Source organism: Mangifera indica, chromosome 16, assembly GCF_011075055.1.
Source record: "Mangifera indica cultivar Alphonso chromosome 16, CATAS_Mindica_2.1, whole genome shotgun sequence".
Lineage (NCBI taxonomy): Eukaryota > Viridiplantae > Streptophyta > Magnoliopsida > Sapindales > Anacardiaceae > Mangifera > Mangifera indica.
Window position 1 is genome coordinate 8996788 of NC_058152.1, and position 17373 is coordinate 9014160.

Consider the following 17373-nt stretch of genomic DNA (forward strand, 5'->3'; position numbering starts at 1 on the left):
TCAGGTTTGGCTTGAATCAACTCCGCTCCTATGAATATGTTGAAGAGGTTTAGTAATGCTTATAGTCTCGTTGTCTGCTAAGAGGAATTTTGGACATCGATATTGAAGAGTTTATTGCATGGGCTGGGTAACTACTTTCAAAGCTCCACCTTGTGGATATGACCTTCAATGCCATCATTCGTAAGATGGGCTGCCCTAGTTTTAAGGTGCCTCCCTCCCACTATAACCTTTATACAATGTTTTTTTCTCCTAACTACGTCTTTTTATTCTTCCAATATTCTAACAATTGAAGGATGGTTGCAGAGATGGCGGTTAGAGTTAGATATAAGTTTGAGGTATAGTATCGAGACCTAGGCCTGGGCCAGGGCCGCCCCCTTGTTGTGTCTAGGTGATTGTTACAATTAACCCATTTACTTTCCATCAGACATAATATTGACGAATCTAGAAACTAATAAACAAAATGAAAACGAGAGCACATGCACCTAAGCATAAATTAGGCATGGTAAAAGAAAGAGGAAGATTTATTCCTGAACAAACTTCAGTAACAACTGCTTATCTAAACACAAAGGCATAACTTATTCCTCAGAAAAGTATGCACTGAATTCTATACCTCCCAAAATGAAAGCTTCCTCGACCCAGCATGACATGCATAAAACAAGATCAGGCATTTTTCTTCACCGTAGCAGAATTGATAATGTCAATGAACTCCGGCTGGAATGAAGTTAACAAAAGAAGCCCTAAACATAAGCCAGAGAAACTTAAGTAGATATGGAGCAGAAAGAGAACTGGGAACATATTTTTACCTTCAGAGAAGCTCCACCGACCAAAAATCCATCGACATCAGACTGAGCAGCCAATTCCTTGCAGTTTGCACCATTTACAGATCCTGAAATAGGCATTCAACAAAGCAATTACATATAAATATAAAAACACATGTGTCAGTGGCGGAAGTTTGAATAAATAGTAGTTTTATGTGCCACATAAAGTTCGAATAAATAAAATCGGTAATCTTATTTTTTGGATCTTTGCCAAAACTATTACCTTCAGTGCTTCAGCAATGTACATATAGTGTCATTATGTTAATTTTTATGTATACATCCATCCATTAAAGGGCCCTCTACAGAGATCTCAATGACAAAGCTGTTAAACTTAGCATAATAGGGTCCCTAGAGTTCTTTTTATTATAAAACATATAAAAAAGGTCCCTGTTGAAGTTTAGCTTCTTTATACGCAAGCTTCATCTTGATCATTTAGCAGATTATTCAGTTGAAGGAGATGTCAACATAAAAGTTCTATGAACATCTCAGCATTTTTTACATATATTTTCTTTTGCTTTCTGCTTTATGTTTCAATTTATATAAACCTTATTTTTCTTAAAGAAATGAAAGATTGAAATTTCATTAAAAATGATAATTGAAGAACCAAAATCCAAAACATTACTTGTATTGTACATTGCATAAACAACTGAAAGGCAGTATAAAGAAAACTTAGCGGAAAGGGTGAATAAATAGAGTTACCTCCATAGATTATCCGAGTTGTTGCAGCAACCTCAGGATTGGTGTTTGTGTGGAGCCATTTCCTCATTTCCTCAGTTTAGAGTGCACAAGTTAGACACACTCAAATAGGAGGTTAAATGTCGCAATAAACAATGTAAGTGGCATGCATGGGTTATTAGGGTAGGAGAAAGTGACAGTTTTGAACTATATCTATGGATAGTCAACACACATGTCTAAGAGATCAAATATCATCTCATCATAGGCAAGTAGGGGCCTAAGCTTTAGGGTAAATTTTGAATCTAGATATATATTGGTTGTGTTTATTGATCAAAGGAGATCATTGTGGACATCGCTGACCAATATAAAATTGATAGATCATATGCTCAAGCATAACGGATGAGAAATTGGACACTTCAATCATTGAGAGACATACCAAAAGAGTCGTTTATGTTGTTGTTAAAGTATTGTTACAATTTAGTACGTTGTAATTTGAAAATTGTGACACATACACTAACAAATGAGCAAGAATGATTTAAATACTTTTACATGACATTGGGTTGTAGTATCTATCCATTCCAACAACATATTCAACCAACCATTTGTATTGACGTTGCCTTCTTAAAGGGTAGATATCTGAGTCAATTATTTATTGCTATTGCATTAGATGGTAATAATCAGATATGCGTATTGGCTTTTGACATCGATCTCAAGGAAGATTATGACATATGGTGTTGGTTTTTAACAAAGTTAAAGGATTGTTTGGGTGAGATACCTCATTTAGCAATGATTTCTAATCGACATATCAGTATATTTTCTATAATGGTTGAAATATTCCCAGGTGTGCACTATGGTTGTTATTATCATCATCTTCACTTTAACATACGATCTAAGTACAAGAAGAATGCAAAAGTCATGTGGATGTATTGGAAAGCAACTAAGACATACACGGAGTATGAATTTCAAGAGATAATGAATTCATTATCCTATGTGCACCTTGATGCAACAATATATTTGTGTGAGGTGGGTTTCGATCAGTGGGCAAAGACATATTTCTCAAGACATAGGTACAATAAATGACTAACAATATTGCTGAGTCGTTTAATGTATTTGTTAGACATGTTCGAGGTTTACCCATTATTATGCTTATCGAGTTCATTAAAGGTACATTACAGCATTGGATTTATGAAAGGAGAAATCATGCAAGTAAATACATATTCAATATTATAAAATGTTATAAATGTGTTTATGTATACTTATATTTAATTACTTACCATATATGTTTGTATTTATATGATTTGCAGATACTTGTACTAGTCTGATAAAACCTTGGGTAGAGGAAAAGATTGTCAAACGTATACAAATGTCTTCAAACTTGGAGGTACGTCCTATTACATCTTAATAGTATGAGATTCTTGGTAGTGGCAAATACGATGGTGTGGTCGACCTTACGGAGCGAATATGTACATGTAAAAAATTTCAACTATTTTAGATTCCCTGCATGCATGTTGTAACATCCCTCCTCAAAAGATCGTTATTTCCAACAACACGAAACCGTATACCTAGCCACATATTTCGCACTCTCTCTAACCTGTTCTCATTTTCTTTGATTTTGGCTTGAAGGGCATTCCCATCTTTACAGTGACGTAAAACATTTTTGTTTAAAACTAAAAAAGTTGGGTAATTTCATTTTGCACTCCTGAATTTTGAATAATTTAATTAATTTCCCTTTGAAAAATGGATTCAAATTATAATCAATAATTTTCTAAGTCGTTTGCAGTAGCAATTTCAATCATACAATCAATCTTATTTCTTGGTCAATCAATAGGCAATATTAATAATTAATGTGACTAAGACTACGTAATTGGTTATGTGAGAGCTCATGAATGAATTGATTGGTCAAAATGAAATTAAGGCATGTATCTAGAATTGACTTCTTGGTTCAAATGCACGCTGCAATAACTGAATACGAGACTCAAGAAACTTAGATGAGAAGCAACATTTGGGTACGATGTGGTGCAAACTAAACGGCAAGGGGTTGCGGGGAAATTGAAGTTCATAACAATGTAAGGTAAAACTTCACCTATTGGGTTAGTTAGTGTGACTTTCACTTATTATCTAGCCCAGGTTTGAAACTTCCAAAATTATAAACTAAACTAAAGGGTTTTCGGACTTTTAGCTCTAGTCAAAAGAGACTAATATAATAATTAAACATATCCATCTCTAACTCTTACCTACCACTGCTTTTGGATTATATTATCTAATATATTCCAAAAATAGAAGTGCGGTTAGGTATGCTTCCTTTAAGCCGTGCCGATTTGACCATGAATGTCTATACACGTTCTCGAAGCTCCATAAATTTCAGTTAGGTTTGAAATTAAATTACATTGATGACCACACGTTTAAACCATCGGTAGTTAGAATAATTTATTTATTTATTAACTATTGTAAAATTACGTGTTCTCAAGAAATAATTATAAATAATCATAATTGGTGTAAAACCCTAATGAATCTACAGTCTAAAGGAATTTTTAATTAGAATTTTTTATCATAAAATATAAAATATTTCTATATAAAAAATATCATGAAATGAATCTCATCTCAATTGTTCCATTTTTGTGAATTTCCGTGAAAGTTAGTCTTGTTTCATCTCTACTAAATGCAGGCCGCAATTATTGAATATGATAGAAATTTTGCCCGCAATTAATATATGTTAGATCCTTTAATAATACAATATTCTTATGACTTGCAAATGAAGTAAATAATTGTTTCAACAGCAATGTAAACACATTAAATACATTACATATTAATTTTAGAAAATATAGTCATTTTTCTTGACTTAAGGGGAGGCACACCACCCCCCCCCCCCCCCCCCCCCCCCTCTCCCCTCCGCTTTATATTTTGAGCATCATATTTCTCTCAATTGTTTTTGCTCTCTTCTTATCCTTTCCTCTCAATTCTTCTTTAATCTATTTATCTTTTCATATTTGTTTATTATCTTTTCATATTCTTCTTTAATATATTTAGATGTAGCAAAGGCGCCTAATTTAGTTAATGGATTCCTCAATAATCTTTTCTCTCATTGTTATCTCGTCCCTGTTAGTTTCATCTGAAGCCTGTCATCCAGTTGACAAAGAAGCTTTACTCCATTTCAAACATCAAATTATTTTTGATCCTTATAATCTATTACAGTCCTGGACCTTATCGTCAGACTGTTGCACGGATTGGGATGGGGTATCATGTGATTACTCGAAAAGAGTGGTTAATATGAGCCGTCCAGGGGGTCTTCATTCCTACATGACAGGTGTGAAATGAGATTTATTCCTTTATATGATCTGATTCTAATTTGATTGATTTAATTTGATTTATTATATATTATTATTTTTCTTACTTGACAGGAAACCTATCGTCATTTCTTGCCAATTTATCAAATCTTCAACGCCTTGATTTCAGCAATCTCAAGGATTTGAAGGGCCCAATACCGCCAGAATTTGGCAATTTACAAAACCTCGAAACATTGGTTTTATCCAGAAACCAACTGTCTGGCCCAATTCCGAAGTCATTGGGAAAACTGACAAAATTGCGAGTATTGGAGCTACAGGGGAATGGTCTTTCGGGGAACATACCAGTTGAGCTTGGTGATGCTAAGGCGTTGACAACAATTTTGCTCTCAAACAATAAGCTAAGTGGAGGCATCCCAGAGAATGTGATGAATTTGAAAAATCTTAAAGATTTTGATGTGTCTGGCAATAGTCTTAGCGATAGGGTTCCCCCTCATAAAGCTATATTTCTGCATCTTCATTCAAAGATAGTCGCTGTTGGTCACCATCTACCCATTGTTAATTTTCGATGATGAATAAATAAGGATTCATGTAAAGGATAGATGTTTTATCTGATATTCAATGTATATTTTAATTAATGTTTTCATTTGTTCCATTTTTCTCGACCCCCATCAAAGTCTAAGGGCGATCTTCTCCGCCTCCAGCCCACTTGGTCTTCCCAGTTCCTTTTCTCCGTCGCTTCCATTTGTCTGGCATCCTCTGAATAATCGACACTTTCTAACCCAAACACATGCGCGTCTCACGTGAAATAAATTTGCATGTTCAGTTTTATTCGACTTGCGTAAAAGTCTAGAAGCGGCCAGCTTTGAATTAAAATTATTAAATTATAATATATATATACCCCAAAAGCGGAGTTGGTCAGGCAAGCCTCGTTTTGAGAATGTTGGTTGGCTTGACTTGGCTTTATATTGATTTGACTCTTTTGCTTGTAATCTTGGACTTACTTAGCTACCACTGTTTATTATTGTACTTTGAGGATAGGGATATTAGTCCCTTTCCATTTGACAATTTTTCTTTCTTTCTTTCTTGCTTTAATAAGCCGTGCAGATTTTACCATGAATGTCAATGAACGTTTTCCTTGTTCAGGACCTTTCATCGTCCAATCCAAACGTCTTCTTCTTCTGTGCCTTTCCAACACACAAGACCTCATTAATTTTAAATTCTATTCAAATTGATTGAAATTTGAACTTGAATATTCAAATTAAGTCTGCAATAAGCTGGATAAGACTCAATCTCGTGATTTTCTAATTTGATGAGCTCACGGTTTCATTCAAAAATGTCCTAAAAAATTTAAAATTTTACATTTATACATCTAATAATTTTATTCATTAATTTTGAATATAAAAAAATAATTTATATATATATATATAAATTGAATTTTATTTATACGTATAAAGCAACAGATCGGAAATGTGCAGGTGTTAATAATTTTTATTGGTTAAATAGATAATTATAAATTTGAGAACTCATGAATGAACACCCCGGTCTAGTGGTAGAATGGTACCTGGACAGACCCAGGTTCAATTCCTGGCCGGTGTAGAGTTCTTCAGATCACGAATTTTCAATAGAGGCGAAGAGAAATAAAAGCTGAAGAGGACTGATATGAGAAATGTGTGTTGTTGACTCTCTCTTGGAACAAGAGAGCAACATGTGAAGCCACTCGCACTCCAGCCATTCTCACCCAAATCAGCATGAACTCAACCAAACTTGTCGCAACCTGCGCCATTGTTTATTATCATCTAACATAATCTATTACTCAAAACACAAAACATCAGTGTGGTCTAGTGGTACTCATTTCGATCCTTTCATTGCATTGCATGTCCAGGCATGCGCTACAAAAGAAGATGCATTTCTGACTATAACACAATGTTACAAGATAAAACCTGTGCCCCAATATGATACACAGGTGGGAAAAAACCAGTGGCAGAGTATTCTCTTCCAATAAGAGAAAATCAGTTGCTCAAATCAATCCAATATTCACTCCATTTTCCAGTTGCATGGCCAACATACCTGACTCCAGTCCTTCCTCAATCAAAACTGCCATGTGATTCTCCAGATTTTACAGAATATGATAAATAGGTACAACATCAAATAATCATGTTGCCTGAAGCAAATTACCAAAGCAAACAAACTTCTAGCCTATTCAATCAAGGCTGAGGTACAAGACCTTCAATAATTATTGTCCCTGAGATTTCTCCCGCATTTTGGCTTTAGCAAAAAAGACTCCGGCTAGAAGACCTATAGACCACAATCATATTAGGTTGTTCCACAGAAAAATTCATTTGTGCAATGTATCATTAACATTTTTTTTTTTAAGTCAAATTAAGATTTTACAAGCATGACATAAGCTCGAACCTAAGCCTTTCCAGACTGTTAAGAATGTTATATATAAGGGAACTTACCAAAAAATATGCTAGCAGAGTTTTCCAAACTGGTAGGAACCTTAAAAAGAAGAATGCCGGCAACAGATAGAGGGATCTTATTCAGAGACCCCACCAGGCTGCATTGAAAATTAGCCATGAGAAACTTTTACTCTTAACAAATTGAACCATGAGAATTAGACATCAAATTAAAAAAATATCCCAAACCAGGCCTATACATTAATGACTAGTTTTGATTGACACCCAAATTGAAATGCAACCAGTAGTAAGGGCAACCAACATTTCATTTTTCTTTTCCACCTATTTCCTGTCAACATTAACACTCTGACTTTAAACGCCAGATGAATAATTCAACCATGGGCTAGCATTGGCAGGTCTCAAAAGGACAAACTTATATTGCGTTTGAAAATACAACAATATTAGTAGTAAAAATTTTCCCATCTTACCTGTATGTGGTGGCACCAGTTTGATGAAGAAACCACATAGAAGTGAAGCTGATTGCTAAACCAAGAAACCCACTTAGTGTCATTACTAACCAGAAGCTAGACAACCTCAAGAGTGGTCTGCAAAATCACAAATTTCCAGACTTATGTCATCTTCAAACTAAGGCTACCGCATGTTAGTTAAAAGACGCAAAAAACTAGAATATAACACCACCCAATGCCAAAAAATAATGTAAGAAAATAACACACCCAGTGCCAAAAAGATGGATCTAGTAAGTCAAAAGCAAAATTTGCCCACAAAGTTACGTCACACAATCAAGGATGCATAGGTTTCTCAATAACACATGTTCCCATAAGCAGACAAGAAGTTTATACAAAACAAGGTTTCACCCCACTAAAGAGTTAAGAAAGTGTTGTAAATAAGTGGACAAGCTTATTAGAAATTCAGAAATGTCTTAACAGTTCGATCACTGACTTGTGAAACTTTTGATATTTCAGAAATGTATGAGTGCTTTAGCATCTATTCTTCAAAGAAACCATAACACAAACTAGGATTTGTTTTGCTTTCTGTGTACCATAACCATCTATATGGTGTAGCCATAGGTCAAGAAAAGCATGCCAGTGCAGTGATCTTTGGTAAGGCTTCTATCTGAACATGCTTTGGAAGAATGATGATCATAGACAATTCAATGACAATGAGCACTATAAGACTTCTTATGAAGAGAACAATATTGTTGTAAGTAGTTTCTAAGCCTTGCACAAATTTAATGGTGCTGGTCATTGACCTTTAAAAGGGTAAATCATAAATTTGTCTTCATGTAGACTTAAGTAATGTTTTTTTTTTTTCTCCAAATTACTCTCTCTGTATGTCTGCATGTTTTGACAATGTGAAAGACTTCTTATTTGTGTGACCCATGAAATGGAATAACATATTTATATATTGAATGATACATACAAGTTTTGGTTAAAATTCAAAATTGTTTAATATGCTTATTCAAGATCAAGAATGGGAATTAAAATTAAAAATCCACTTGTAAAAACTACTCACACCCCTATAAGTTATAGCAAATTAATTTTCTAGACTTTCCACCTCAAACCAGATCTAAGTTAACAAAACAGGAAAAGAAGAAAGGTGAAAAAGTAGAATACTGACGTTCTAGACAGATAATCAACTTCATTAAAGATATAAGCAAGAAGAATCCCCAAGGGCAAGGAAAGGGTGTTATTTAGCAAGACCATTGAAAACTCATTTAAGTTTCCAGACTTTGTTGCTTGCTTGGCCGTATCCATGACCCGTCGTAGTGTTAGCTGCACCAGTAACATTGAAGAAGTAAATTATCTAATGACTAGTTTTAAAATTAAACTGAAATAAAATAAGTTAATAGGAACATGGAACAACCAGTAAACAAATACAACAATCATGAAGATAAACTAACAAATAGTATAAAATATCAAGATGCACATAGGAGGACTAAGTATAACAAAAGGCATGTTGTTGAATTTGAAATGAGTTGCTACACATTGCCAGTAGAATTCCAAATTTTGCATGTGCTATATAGAATTATCCTACCACTAATCACATTACCTCATCCTTTACAAGTTAACACCATAAAAGATATCAAGTCACTTACGAAAAGAAATTTGGAATACTAATTGGGGTATGTAGCATCAAGAAAAAGACCAAGTCCAAACATCATTTTTTTAAGCCTCTACTTTATTTTGAGTTATATGGAATGATACTTGCAGTATCATTTTTTAACCTCTTGGAGAAATCAAACCAAAATTTACCAATATCAATAAACAGGATTACAAAGAAGTTGAATAGCAATGAACAAAGAACCAAAGCGGTTATGTTTCAACAAACTGAACAAAAGATATGACAAAAATTAAAGCTAAAGAGCATCCCAATTAGTAAAGATAAAAATGACAGTAGTGTCCTGAAATTGCATAGCCACGAAAGTTCATAAGTTGCATAGGCCTTAAAAAAAAAGAACAAAACCAAAGACTCCCTCATCACTAGCATCTTCAGAAATTCTTCTGTTCCTCTAATGCCAAAGAACCACACAAGTATATTTATTTAATAGTTCACCAGCTAAAAATATTGCAGAAAGCATCCAACTTCATTAAGTCCGTGAAATAACAACTTAGTTTCTTAAAAATTGTTCATTGGATGGATTAGGTTAAGCATATTCATACGAATTGTACTTCCACAGGTGAAAAACAAGTCATGCCTCTATCACGAGACTATTAAAATCAAGTCTTCTCTGAACTGCTTCTTAATAATATGTATATCCCATACACATTTTAGTGCCCAAAGATACTAAAGATTTTGATTTCCTAGAATAATCATGCTTCTTCCTTTCATGGGGGAAGTTCATGATGGTATCACCACAAAATTGAGCAATTAACATTAAATGTGAAATTGATCGATGGGAAAATCAATTGAATTTATTGTATTGACCTAGTAAATAGTTTTTTAAATTTATTTTTATAATTATCAAAGATGCATTTTATGGTCAGTTTCTTATCTCTACATTTCATAGTTCTTATTTTTACATAACGAGTTAAATTTCTTTCAATGTATAAAATAGCTAGAATTTGTAAAAAATGAAATCAATAAATAAAGCCTGAAAATGAATGAAATTTTGAAGTGCAAAACACCAAAAAAAAAAAAAAAAAACACAAAAGCCTCAAATTATACTCACAGAATATGATGCGGTTAAGAAACAGTTTATAATCTGCCATGTGTACCCAATAGCATGAAAAGATAGATCAGTAATCCCTCCAGAAATTGCAGAAATGATCTGCACAAGTGAAAGGCAAATTATTATAACAGCTATTTATTTCAAAATTCATTAAAAATAAAAAGCTAGCATTTCTAAATCACAATTAATCACAGCATATTAGGACATGTTCAGGTTACTTGACAGTCAATAACATGCAAACAATTTGACAGTTATTAGATATGAGCAAAGGTCATTTGGTGGCAATCTAACTCAAGATAAACTAAATCACAGCTTATCTTGGCAGCCACAAGAAAAGTCACACATAAGAAAACCTGCAGTGAATGCAACATCCCAGCCAAGCCTTGAATCATCAAATAAAATATCTGAGACCTAAGATGAACCCTCACATCCTTAGTTTCAGAATCCCTAAATTCTGATTCTCACACCCCCAAACTATATGTCAGTAATAAAATAAATACACATAATATCTGTTCAAGTTATTACAAGTCAACTAACTCCTTTACATTTATATTTTTCCAATATATGAATAAAATGGGTAATGGCAATCCTTTAAACAAAGCATGCATTTGGAGTGACACAAAAGAGACAAGAATATGAGAAGCTTCCAGGTAGCTAATAAAAAGGTTATAAACTAAATTAATTACAATATCAAGTTTATTATGTTAGTCTAGATCCCAATTTGATGCCTCTCAAAAAAACTTACATGCTGAAATTACATCTTGAGTTATTGAACATACCATTAGAAATAAAGCAGTCCAGACTCTGTTGTCATGATGCTTCTCGAACAAATACATCTCACCAAGTGCAGTAATTACATTAGTAACATTCTTCAGTACTGTGACCATAGCGACATTAATGTATTTCAAACTGCAGGGAACATGAAACACAAATAAATAAAAGGAAAAGAAGCCACAAAGATGAAATTTACAGAAGTAATCTCTAAGTTCAATAACATTATTTCCTGTGAGTCAATATTATTAATTACCAGAAACATATCCAAAGGTTGGCCTTGACAATACAATAAATTTGATAAACAAAATAAAACAAGAAAAATATTTGAGTGTAATATTTCTAAAATTCAGGACCAACAAGCAACATTGGATGAGGTACATTTATAATTAACTTGGATATTCTTCAGAACCAAGAGACAGTATCGCTAGATTTAGGGAAACAACTGAACAAGAACTCGGAAGGAGTGATCCTGAATATTTCCAGAAGGATTAATGGAGCAATTGCACTATATTCTGATAGGATCCCAGCCCTTATTCAACTAAAACAGAAACTTCAAACACAAAACATAAGAAAATAAAAATAATCCTAAACCACCTTATGGATTGAGGACAAGTGCCCCAATTCTAACATATTCAAAACAGTCTCCAAGAATTTGGACTAAATGTCCTCTCCTAGCAGGGATGATAACTTGATAACTTGAATCCTATATCTGTCCCCATTGGATTAAGTTACAACACTACCCTCCCCACATCATAAAAACATTAATAATGCTATTTTGGAAGGCATTTAAACACTTTGGTAAACTTAAATTGAGCGTAGGTGATGGCACCAACCCTTGATAATGAATTGCCTCTGGAGTTAAAATTAGATAATAGTTCAATATCAAATGAGTCCATGAAAGAGCCAAAACAAATCTGTACAAAATTTTTCTGATCATTTGATAAATCGGTAAATCAGTTGCTTTGTCTTCTATTAAACCAAAATATAGATTGGATATTAAAAATACCAAAAAAAAAAATGCCTGTTCATAAGATCAAGAATGAGGAAAATTAGCCAGTGCTGGTCTTGCCAAAACACTTGAAAAGGGTGATCTAAAATGTAACCAGCCTTGGAAGATTATTGACATTTTACAGAAACTCTAAAAATTCAAAAATGTGATATGTAACAGCCAAAAGACAAAACATTTCATATCAAATTTTACCGAAAGTTGGATAGATGGGCAAACATGAGCGTAAACCAAGTATCCCTAATCCCCAAACTTTGCAAGTGGATGAGATCAAAACCAAGGAACATTAGCCGGTGCTGGACTTGTGGAAGCATTTGAAACATCTTATACAACAAGTATTATAGATGAATATTAATAACATACATTAGTAGGGATCTGCCATTTGGAACAAGATAGCAAACTGGCAGCAATTTTAGTGTTAGTTTTTTCTCTTTCAACAGAGAAGGCATATCAAATAAGGTCAGGGTAATTTTCCTAGCTAAACTTTAATCCAACAAAACTTTACGATATCATTGTCATATGAAATTAAAACTGAGATAAGCAGTGACTGGATAGGTTCATACCTAAACATGCTTGTAATGAGCATTCCAACAAATATAACATTTACAGGTAACCAGACTTTAATCAGCTTCCATGTTAGAGGTTCTGTTGATATTACCCCCATAACACTCAATGTAGACACAATAATTACTGAAATAAAATTCTGCATCCAACAAAAATGCCATGAGCAAGTTAAGTATCAAAAATTATTTTTTAGATCATTTTTCATAAACAACAGTAAACAGATACTCCATAAAGTTAATTTTATAATGCAAAAGCATGGAAATTTAATATAATGAAATATATTAGTTAGGATAAATTACCTGGTACAGCATCAAAGATATTCCAGCGTTAAATTCATATCCAGAAAGCACAAACTTGTTAACCAGTATCATACAGCAAGAGGATGCACAGTATGCAAGGCCAGACCATAAGGCCTGATTTTGCATTTTAGCTGCCCTGTTTTTATGTATTGTTTTATCTCTCTCTTTTTCCAGTTTACCACCCTCCAGGTCACTTTTATCACTCTCAAGAGACTTCATGCTTGATAATGATCTATATAGAAATGGAAAAAGTTTAACAAGGGGTAGCTGATGACATCTAGCTTTATTATTCGTATGCTCAACAGATAAAAAGGGGAAGGGAAAATATATGATCACTAAAGTTAAACTAATATGAAAGTTCATGTCGGATCTTATATGTCAAAAAAGGCATTAGGGAAGGAGAAAGAAAAGATTAAAAAGGAAAGATGAAACAGTTGTAGATTCATTGATTGAGAAAGAGTATCTTAACAATTTTAAATAATAATCTCTTTTAATTTGATGCATTATAATATTAGAATATAAAACATAGCAAGAAAGATTTAATTTTTAATCTAAGGTTAGAAATGAATGAAGGAAAGACTATATGATGTTTGAAACTAGAACACCCACAGTAACAGGCAAAATCAGTTGAAAATCATCTTGCAGGTCCCCTAGTGCAAAATTTGGGAATTCATAATGCAATACCAACTATTCTCATTTATTTCAATCCTCATGCCAAAAGCTCCATTTTGCTATATTCATTAGCATATGGGTTATAGAGTAAATAACATTTATCATTAAGCCCTTTGATTTTATAAAGAACAAATGCAAACCTATTCACGAGTTTTCTGCACTAGGATAATGTAATAACAGAGAAAAATAGGATAGTCACTATATTGAAAACATATTAAAATATGGCATAAAATATCCAACTCTAGAGCTATTTAAAAAATCGACAGTATCTTTGAGGGTGGTCTACCTGTTAACTACTTCTCTTCTCACTGGACTAGAGACCTGTTCTTCTGCCCCATTTGACTCATGATATAGGAGGCCTCTTTCTTCTATAAGGTGGTTTCTTTCAAATTTTGGAATAGGAGAATAAAAGTTAGCACCTAGAGAGTGTGGCCTTCAGAGAAGTTATTAAAATAATCAAAACCAAGTCTTAAATTGGAAATCAATGAGTACAGAATAAATGTTATGCAAGGGAAATCTAGACCATCAAAAGAACAAGAACTGAGTTTTGAGTAAACAAATTCAAAACATCATGATGAAATTATCCTTATCAACTTCTTAAGCACAAAACTAAATTGTAGAACTCTAAGGCAAAATAAATTGATTAGTATGGTAAAGCTGCTATTAATAAAGTTCAGAATTTTTACCCTCATTCTACATAAGTAAAATCCCTTTTCACTAGAAGACGTGGACTTGCATATCATACGAAAATAAATTCAAAAAAAGATCCAAAAAGAAATCCCAATGACACCAACAGGGACTGCAAAAAATAAAGATCAATTCTATTCAGCAGGATACTAACTAAAAGTCTAAAACCAATCATTTAGTTAAAATTACAACTTTACCATTTTACTTAACTTTAGCTTCAATTAAGATAGCACCAGCTAGATATGAATCATTTGATCTTCTATTCTACTAATGAATCATTCAAATCCCAAACTAACCAGCAGAAGTTTAAAATCACAATTAGTAATTAAATGAACTTATTTAGTATATTCAAACACACCAAAAAAGACAGGGAACAAGCTTTGAAATTGAACTAAGCTTCCTTTCAAGCTCAAATAAAAAATACAAAACAAACTAATACAATTTCTCTTTCAATCTAAGCTATTCGTGATCATCTGAGAAACCAACTTCCAAAACTTAAACCCGAACCTGAACGACCGGCTAAAAATCAATCAAACAAATTGTCACTTAATTTTCAACACAAAATTATAAACAAAAACCCGCTCAAGCACATAATAACTTCAAAGTTCAAAGTTAAACTATCTTGTGATCATCTGATAAACCAACTTCCAAAACTTAACTGTAACAAGAAATGGCGACAAAAAATCAAAATAAAATATCCCCACTAGATTTTTACCACAAAATAATAAAATCAAAACCCTCCCTAAGCACAAAAAACAACTTTAAAGTTCAAAGCCAAACAATATTTTGAGCATCTGACAAACCAACTTCTAAAATTTCAACTTCAACAAGAATTGGTAACCCCAAAAAAAAAAAAAAAACAATTTCCCCTAGATTATTACCACAGATAATAAATCAAAACCTTCCTTATGCACAAAAACAACTTCAAAGTTCAGAGTTTAAGGTTCAAACCTAAACTATGTTGTGATCATCCGATAAACCAACTTCCAAAACTCAAACTTTAACAGCAATCAATACCTAAAAATCGAAACAAGAAAATTGCCACTTCATTTCACCAAAAAAAAAAAGCCATCAGATAGATCCCCCTCAAAGCACAAAACAACTTCAAACCCATCACAAACAAACAGAGACAAAGAAACAAATTACCTTGAACCCATTAGAGCCTAAAACCTGAACAGCTGCAAGTAAAGCTTTTAAATCACAAAGAGGCCATCAAATTCAAAAACCACAAAAATTCCACAGAGCTTTTGAGATTTGAGCAAGAAAAGCAGGAACAAAACAGAGCAACAGAAGTTGAAACAAAGTAAAGAATGGCTTTTGAACGATGGATTATAAAAATTAATAATAATAATAAAAAGGGAAGCCAAAAGGGAGAAGAAGAAGCTTGAGATTTGAAAATGGAAGCTTTGTTGCAGTTTGATTTGTCATGGAGACGTTAAATACTAAACAAATATTTCATTGGTGTTTTTTTTGCAGAATAATTTTGCTTTTCTTTCGTGGTATGGGTGTCATTTGCTAAAATGCGCTGCCGTCCGTACATTGTAGAATGTAGACTTTTACTGTATGTATCCCTTCTTCCTTGGTAAGCTATGATGTCGATTACATGACGTTATCTGACTAGTAGTATACCACAAATGATACAAAGAAATTTGTATAAAAGCCGAAGAACTATTTCATCAAATTTTTAGCTTACTCTTTAGAAATGCATTAATAAAATTTTAAAAACTCAAATATTTATATATTTTTTAATTTTTATTAAATTTTTAGTTAAATTTAAAAATAAAATTATCATTTTACCTATAAATTTTAAAACCCTTAGAGGGCATTTGATTGAGATTCTATAAAGATTATTCTAATAATCTATTTTTTATTATTTATATTACTTGTTTGGTTTATAAGTAATAAAAAATTTCAGTAATATTTTATTATTAATAATGATGTAACAGATAATATAAAGAGTAATCAGATTACCACCTCCACCTATTAGAATTTTCTATTAACAATGGAGATATGACAGGTAATATAAGAAATAATCAGATAATCACTTCTACCTTAAATATTAAAAAATTACCAAGTAATCTGGATTTTATTATAATTATATCTTATTTCTTAATTTTTTTTACGCATAAATAATCTCATTTTCAATTAATATAATAAATAAGATAAAAAAATATTTTAGAATAATTATACTCAAGTGTATTTAAGTAAAATAATATATTAATATTCTTTTATTAACTCTAACCAAACATAATAATTATTTATATATGTCCATTTTTACAAATTTTATCAAATATAATAATAATTTATACCCAGTAATTTTCGAGGTAATCTATTTTTAAGGTAATCTTTCAATTTTAATAATAAAATATTTCTCAAACCAAACAGCCCTTAAAATTTTGTATTATTTTCCCCCTTAGTTTTAAAAACTAAGAATTCTCCCTTAACTTAATTATTTTTTAAGTTTAAAAACTGACTTTTTTCCTCCAACTCTAGATTTTCAGTCTTTCATATTTTTCTCATCTACAACCACCCCTAACCTTCTGAGAAATTTTAGTTAGACCTAGGGTTTAGCTTAGCTTCCAAAGCGTCGCTGGCAACCTTCTCCCTCCATCTCTGACATTTGAGATCGAGCAATCATGGCATCCCCTTCATCTTCTTCCTATTTCTCTTTGCTCTGAAATAAAATCCGATCACAATCATGGTGTCCTTCCTATAGACGTAGAAGATCAAAGAATGAAAAAGGTTGAAATCACAAAATTCGATTGAAATAATGGATTCACTAGGGAGGACGAGAGCAGAGCAGATCGAAGAACAAACTAGAGAAGATTCACAGTGTCCTCCCTCTCGTTGATGTGAATTTGATCAAAATTGACCAAGATTTCTCACTCAATTTTGGTTGAATTTTGCATTAGACTAAAGAGAAATGGGAAGAAGATGAAGGAGATATCACAATGGCTCAATCTTGGATGCTAGATAGATGGAGAAGATTGTCGACAACAATTTAGAAG

General features: G+C 32.7%; 2 protein-coding genes and 1 long non-coding RNA gene across 11 annotated transcripts; 1 reads left to right on the forward strand and 2 right to left on the reverse strand.

The window, feature by feature from the left end:
* Nucleotides 1-462: 462 nt before the first annotated feature.
* On the reverse strand, nt 463-1584 carry LOC123199203. Its single transcript, XR_006498226.1, has 3 exons — nt 1518-1584; nt 804-886; nt 463-711 (listed from the first exon to the last, which is right to left on the reverse strand). It is a non-coding gene; the product is annotated as an uncharacterized LOC123199203 (long non-coding RNA).
* A 2822-nt stretch (nt 1585-4406) lies between these two features.
* LOC123199201 (leucine-rich repeat protein FLOR 1-like) lies at nt 4407-5370 on the forward strand. Its single transcript, XM_044614099.1, has 2 exons — nt 4407-4797; nt 4892-5370. The coding sequence occupies exons 1-2, from the start codon at nt 4548-4550 to the stop codon at nt 5344-5346; spliced, it is 705 nt and encodes a 234-aa protein (XP_044470034.1). The 5' UTR covers nt 4407-4547; the 3' UTR covers nt 5347-5370.
* A 1241-nt stretch (nt 5371-6611) lies between these two features.
* On the reverse strand, nt 6612-15853 carry LOC123199200 (GDP-mannose transporter GONST1). 9 transcript variants are annotated; one of them, XM_044614096.1, is made up of 11 exons: nt 15512-15851; nt 14365-14477; nt 13965-14111; nt 13007-13238; nt 12707-12846; nt 11143-11272; nt 10364-10462; nt 8812-8966; nt 7662-7778; nt 7237-7334; nt 6612-7072 (listed from the first exon to the last, which is right to left on the reverse strand). In XM_044614096.1, exons 4-11 carry the CDS (start codon nt 13223-13225, stop codon nt 7011-7013), a joined length of 1020 nt encoding a protein of 339 aa, XP_044470031.1. In that variant the 5' UTR covers nt 13226-13238; nt 13965-14111; nt 14365-14477; nt 15512-15851; the 3' UTR covers nt 6612-7010. The 9 variants fall into 9 exon arrangements, with proteins under 9 accessions (XP_044470031.1, XP_044470033.1, XP_044470027.1 ...); XM_044614098.1 differs by lacking the exon at nt 14365-14477 and adding an exon at nt 15317-15382 and having other exon boundaries at nt 13965-14060; XM_044614092.1 differs by lacking the exon at nt 14365-14477 and adding an exon at nt 15317-15382.
* Between the last annotated feature and the right edge of the window lie 1520 nt (nt 15854-17373).

Coding starts and splice junctions, on each gene's coding strand:
- LOC123199201 (XM_044614099.1), top strand. CDS start 4,548: ATGGATTCCTCAATAATCTTTTCTCTCATTGTTATCTCGTCCCTGTTA. Junction 4,798..4,891: donor TCTTCATTCCTACATGACAG/GTGTGAAATGAG, acceptor CTTACTTGACAG/GAAACCTATCGTCATTTCTT.
- LOC123199200 (XM_044614089.1), bottom strand. Junction 10,463..11,142: donor GGACTGCTTTATTTCTAATG/GTATGTTCAATA, acceptor TCACTTGTGCAG/ATCATTTCTGCAATTTCTGG. Junction 7,335..7,661: donor ACTGGTGCCACCACATACAG/GTAAGATGGGAA, acceptor TTTTCAATGCAG/CCTGGTGGGGTCTCTGAATA.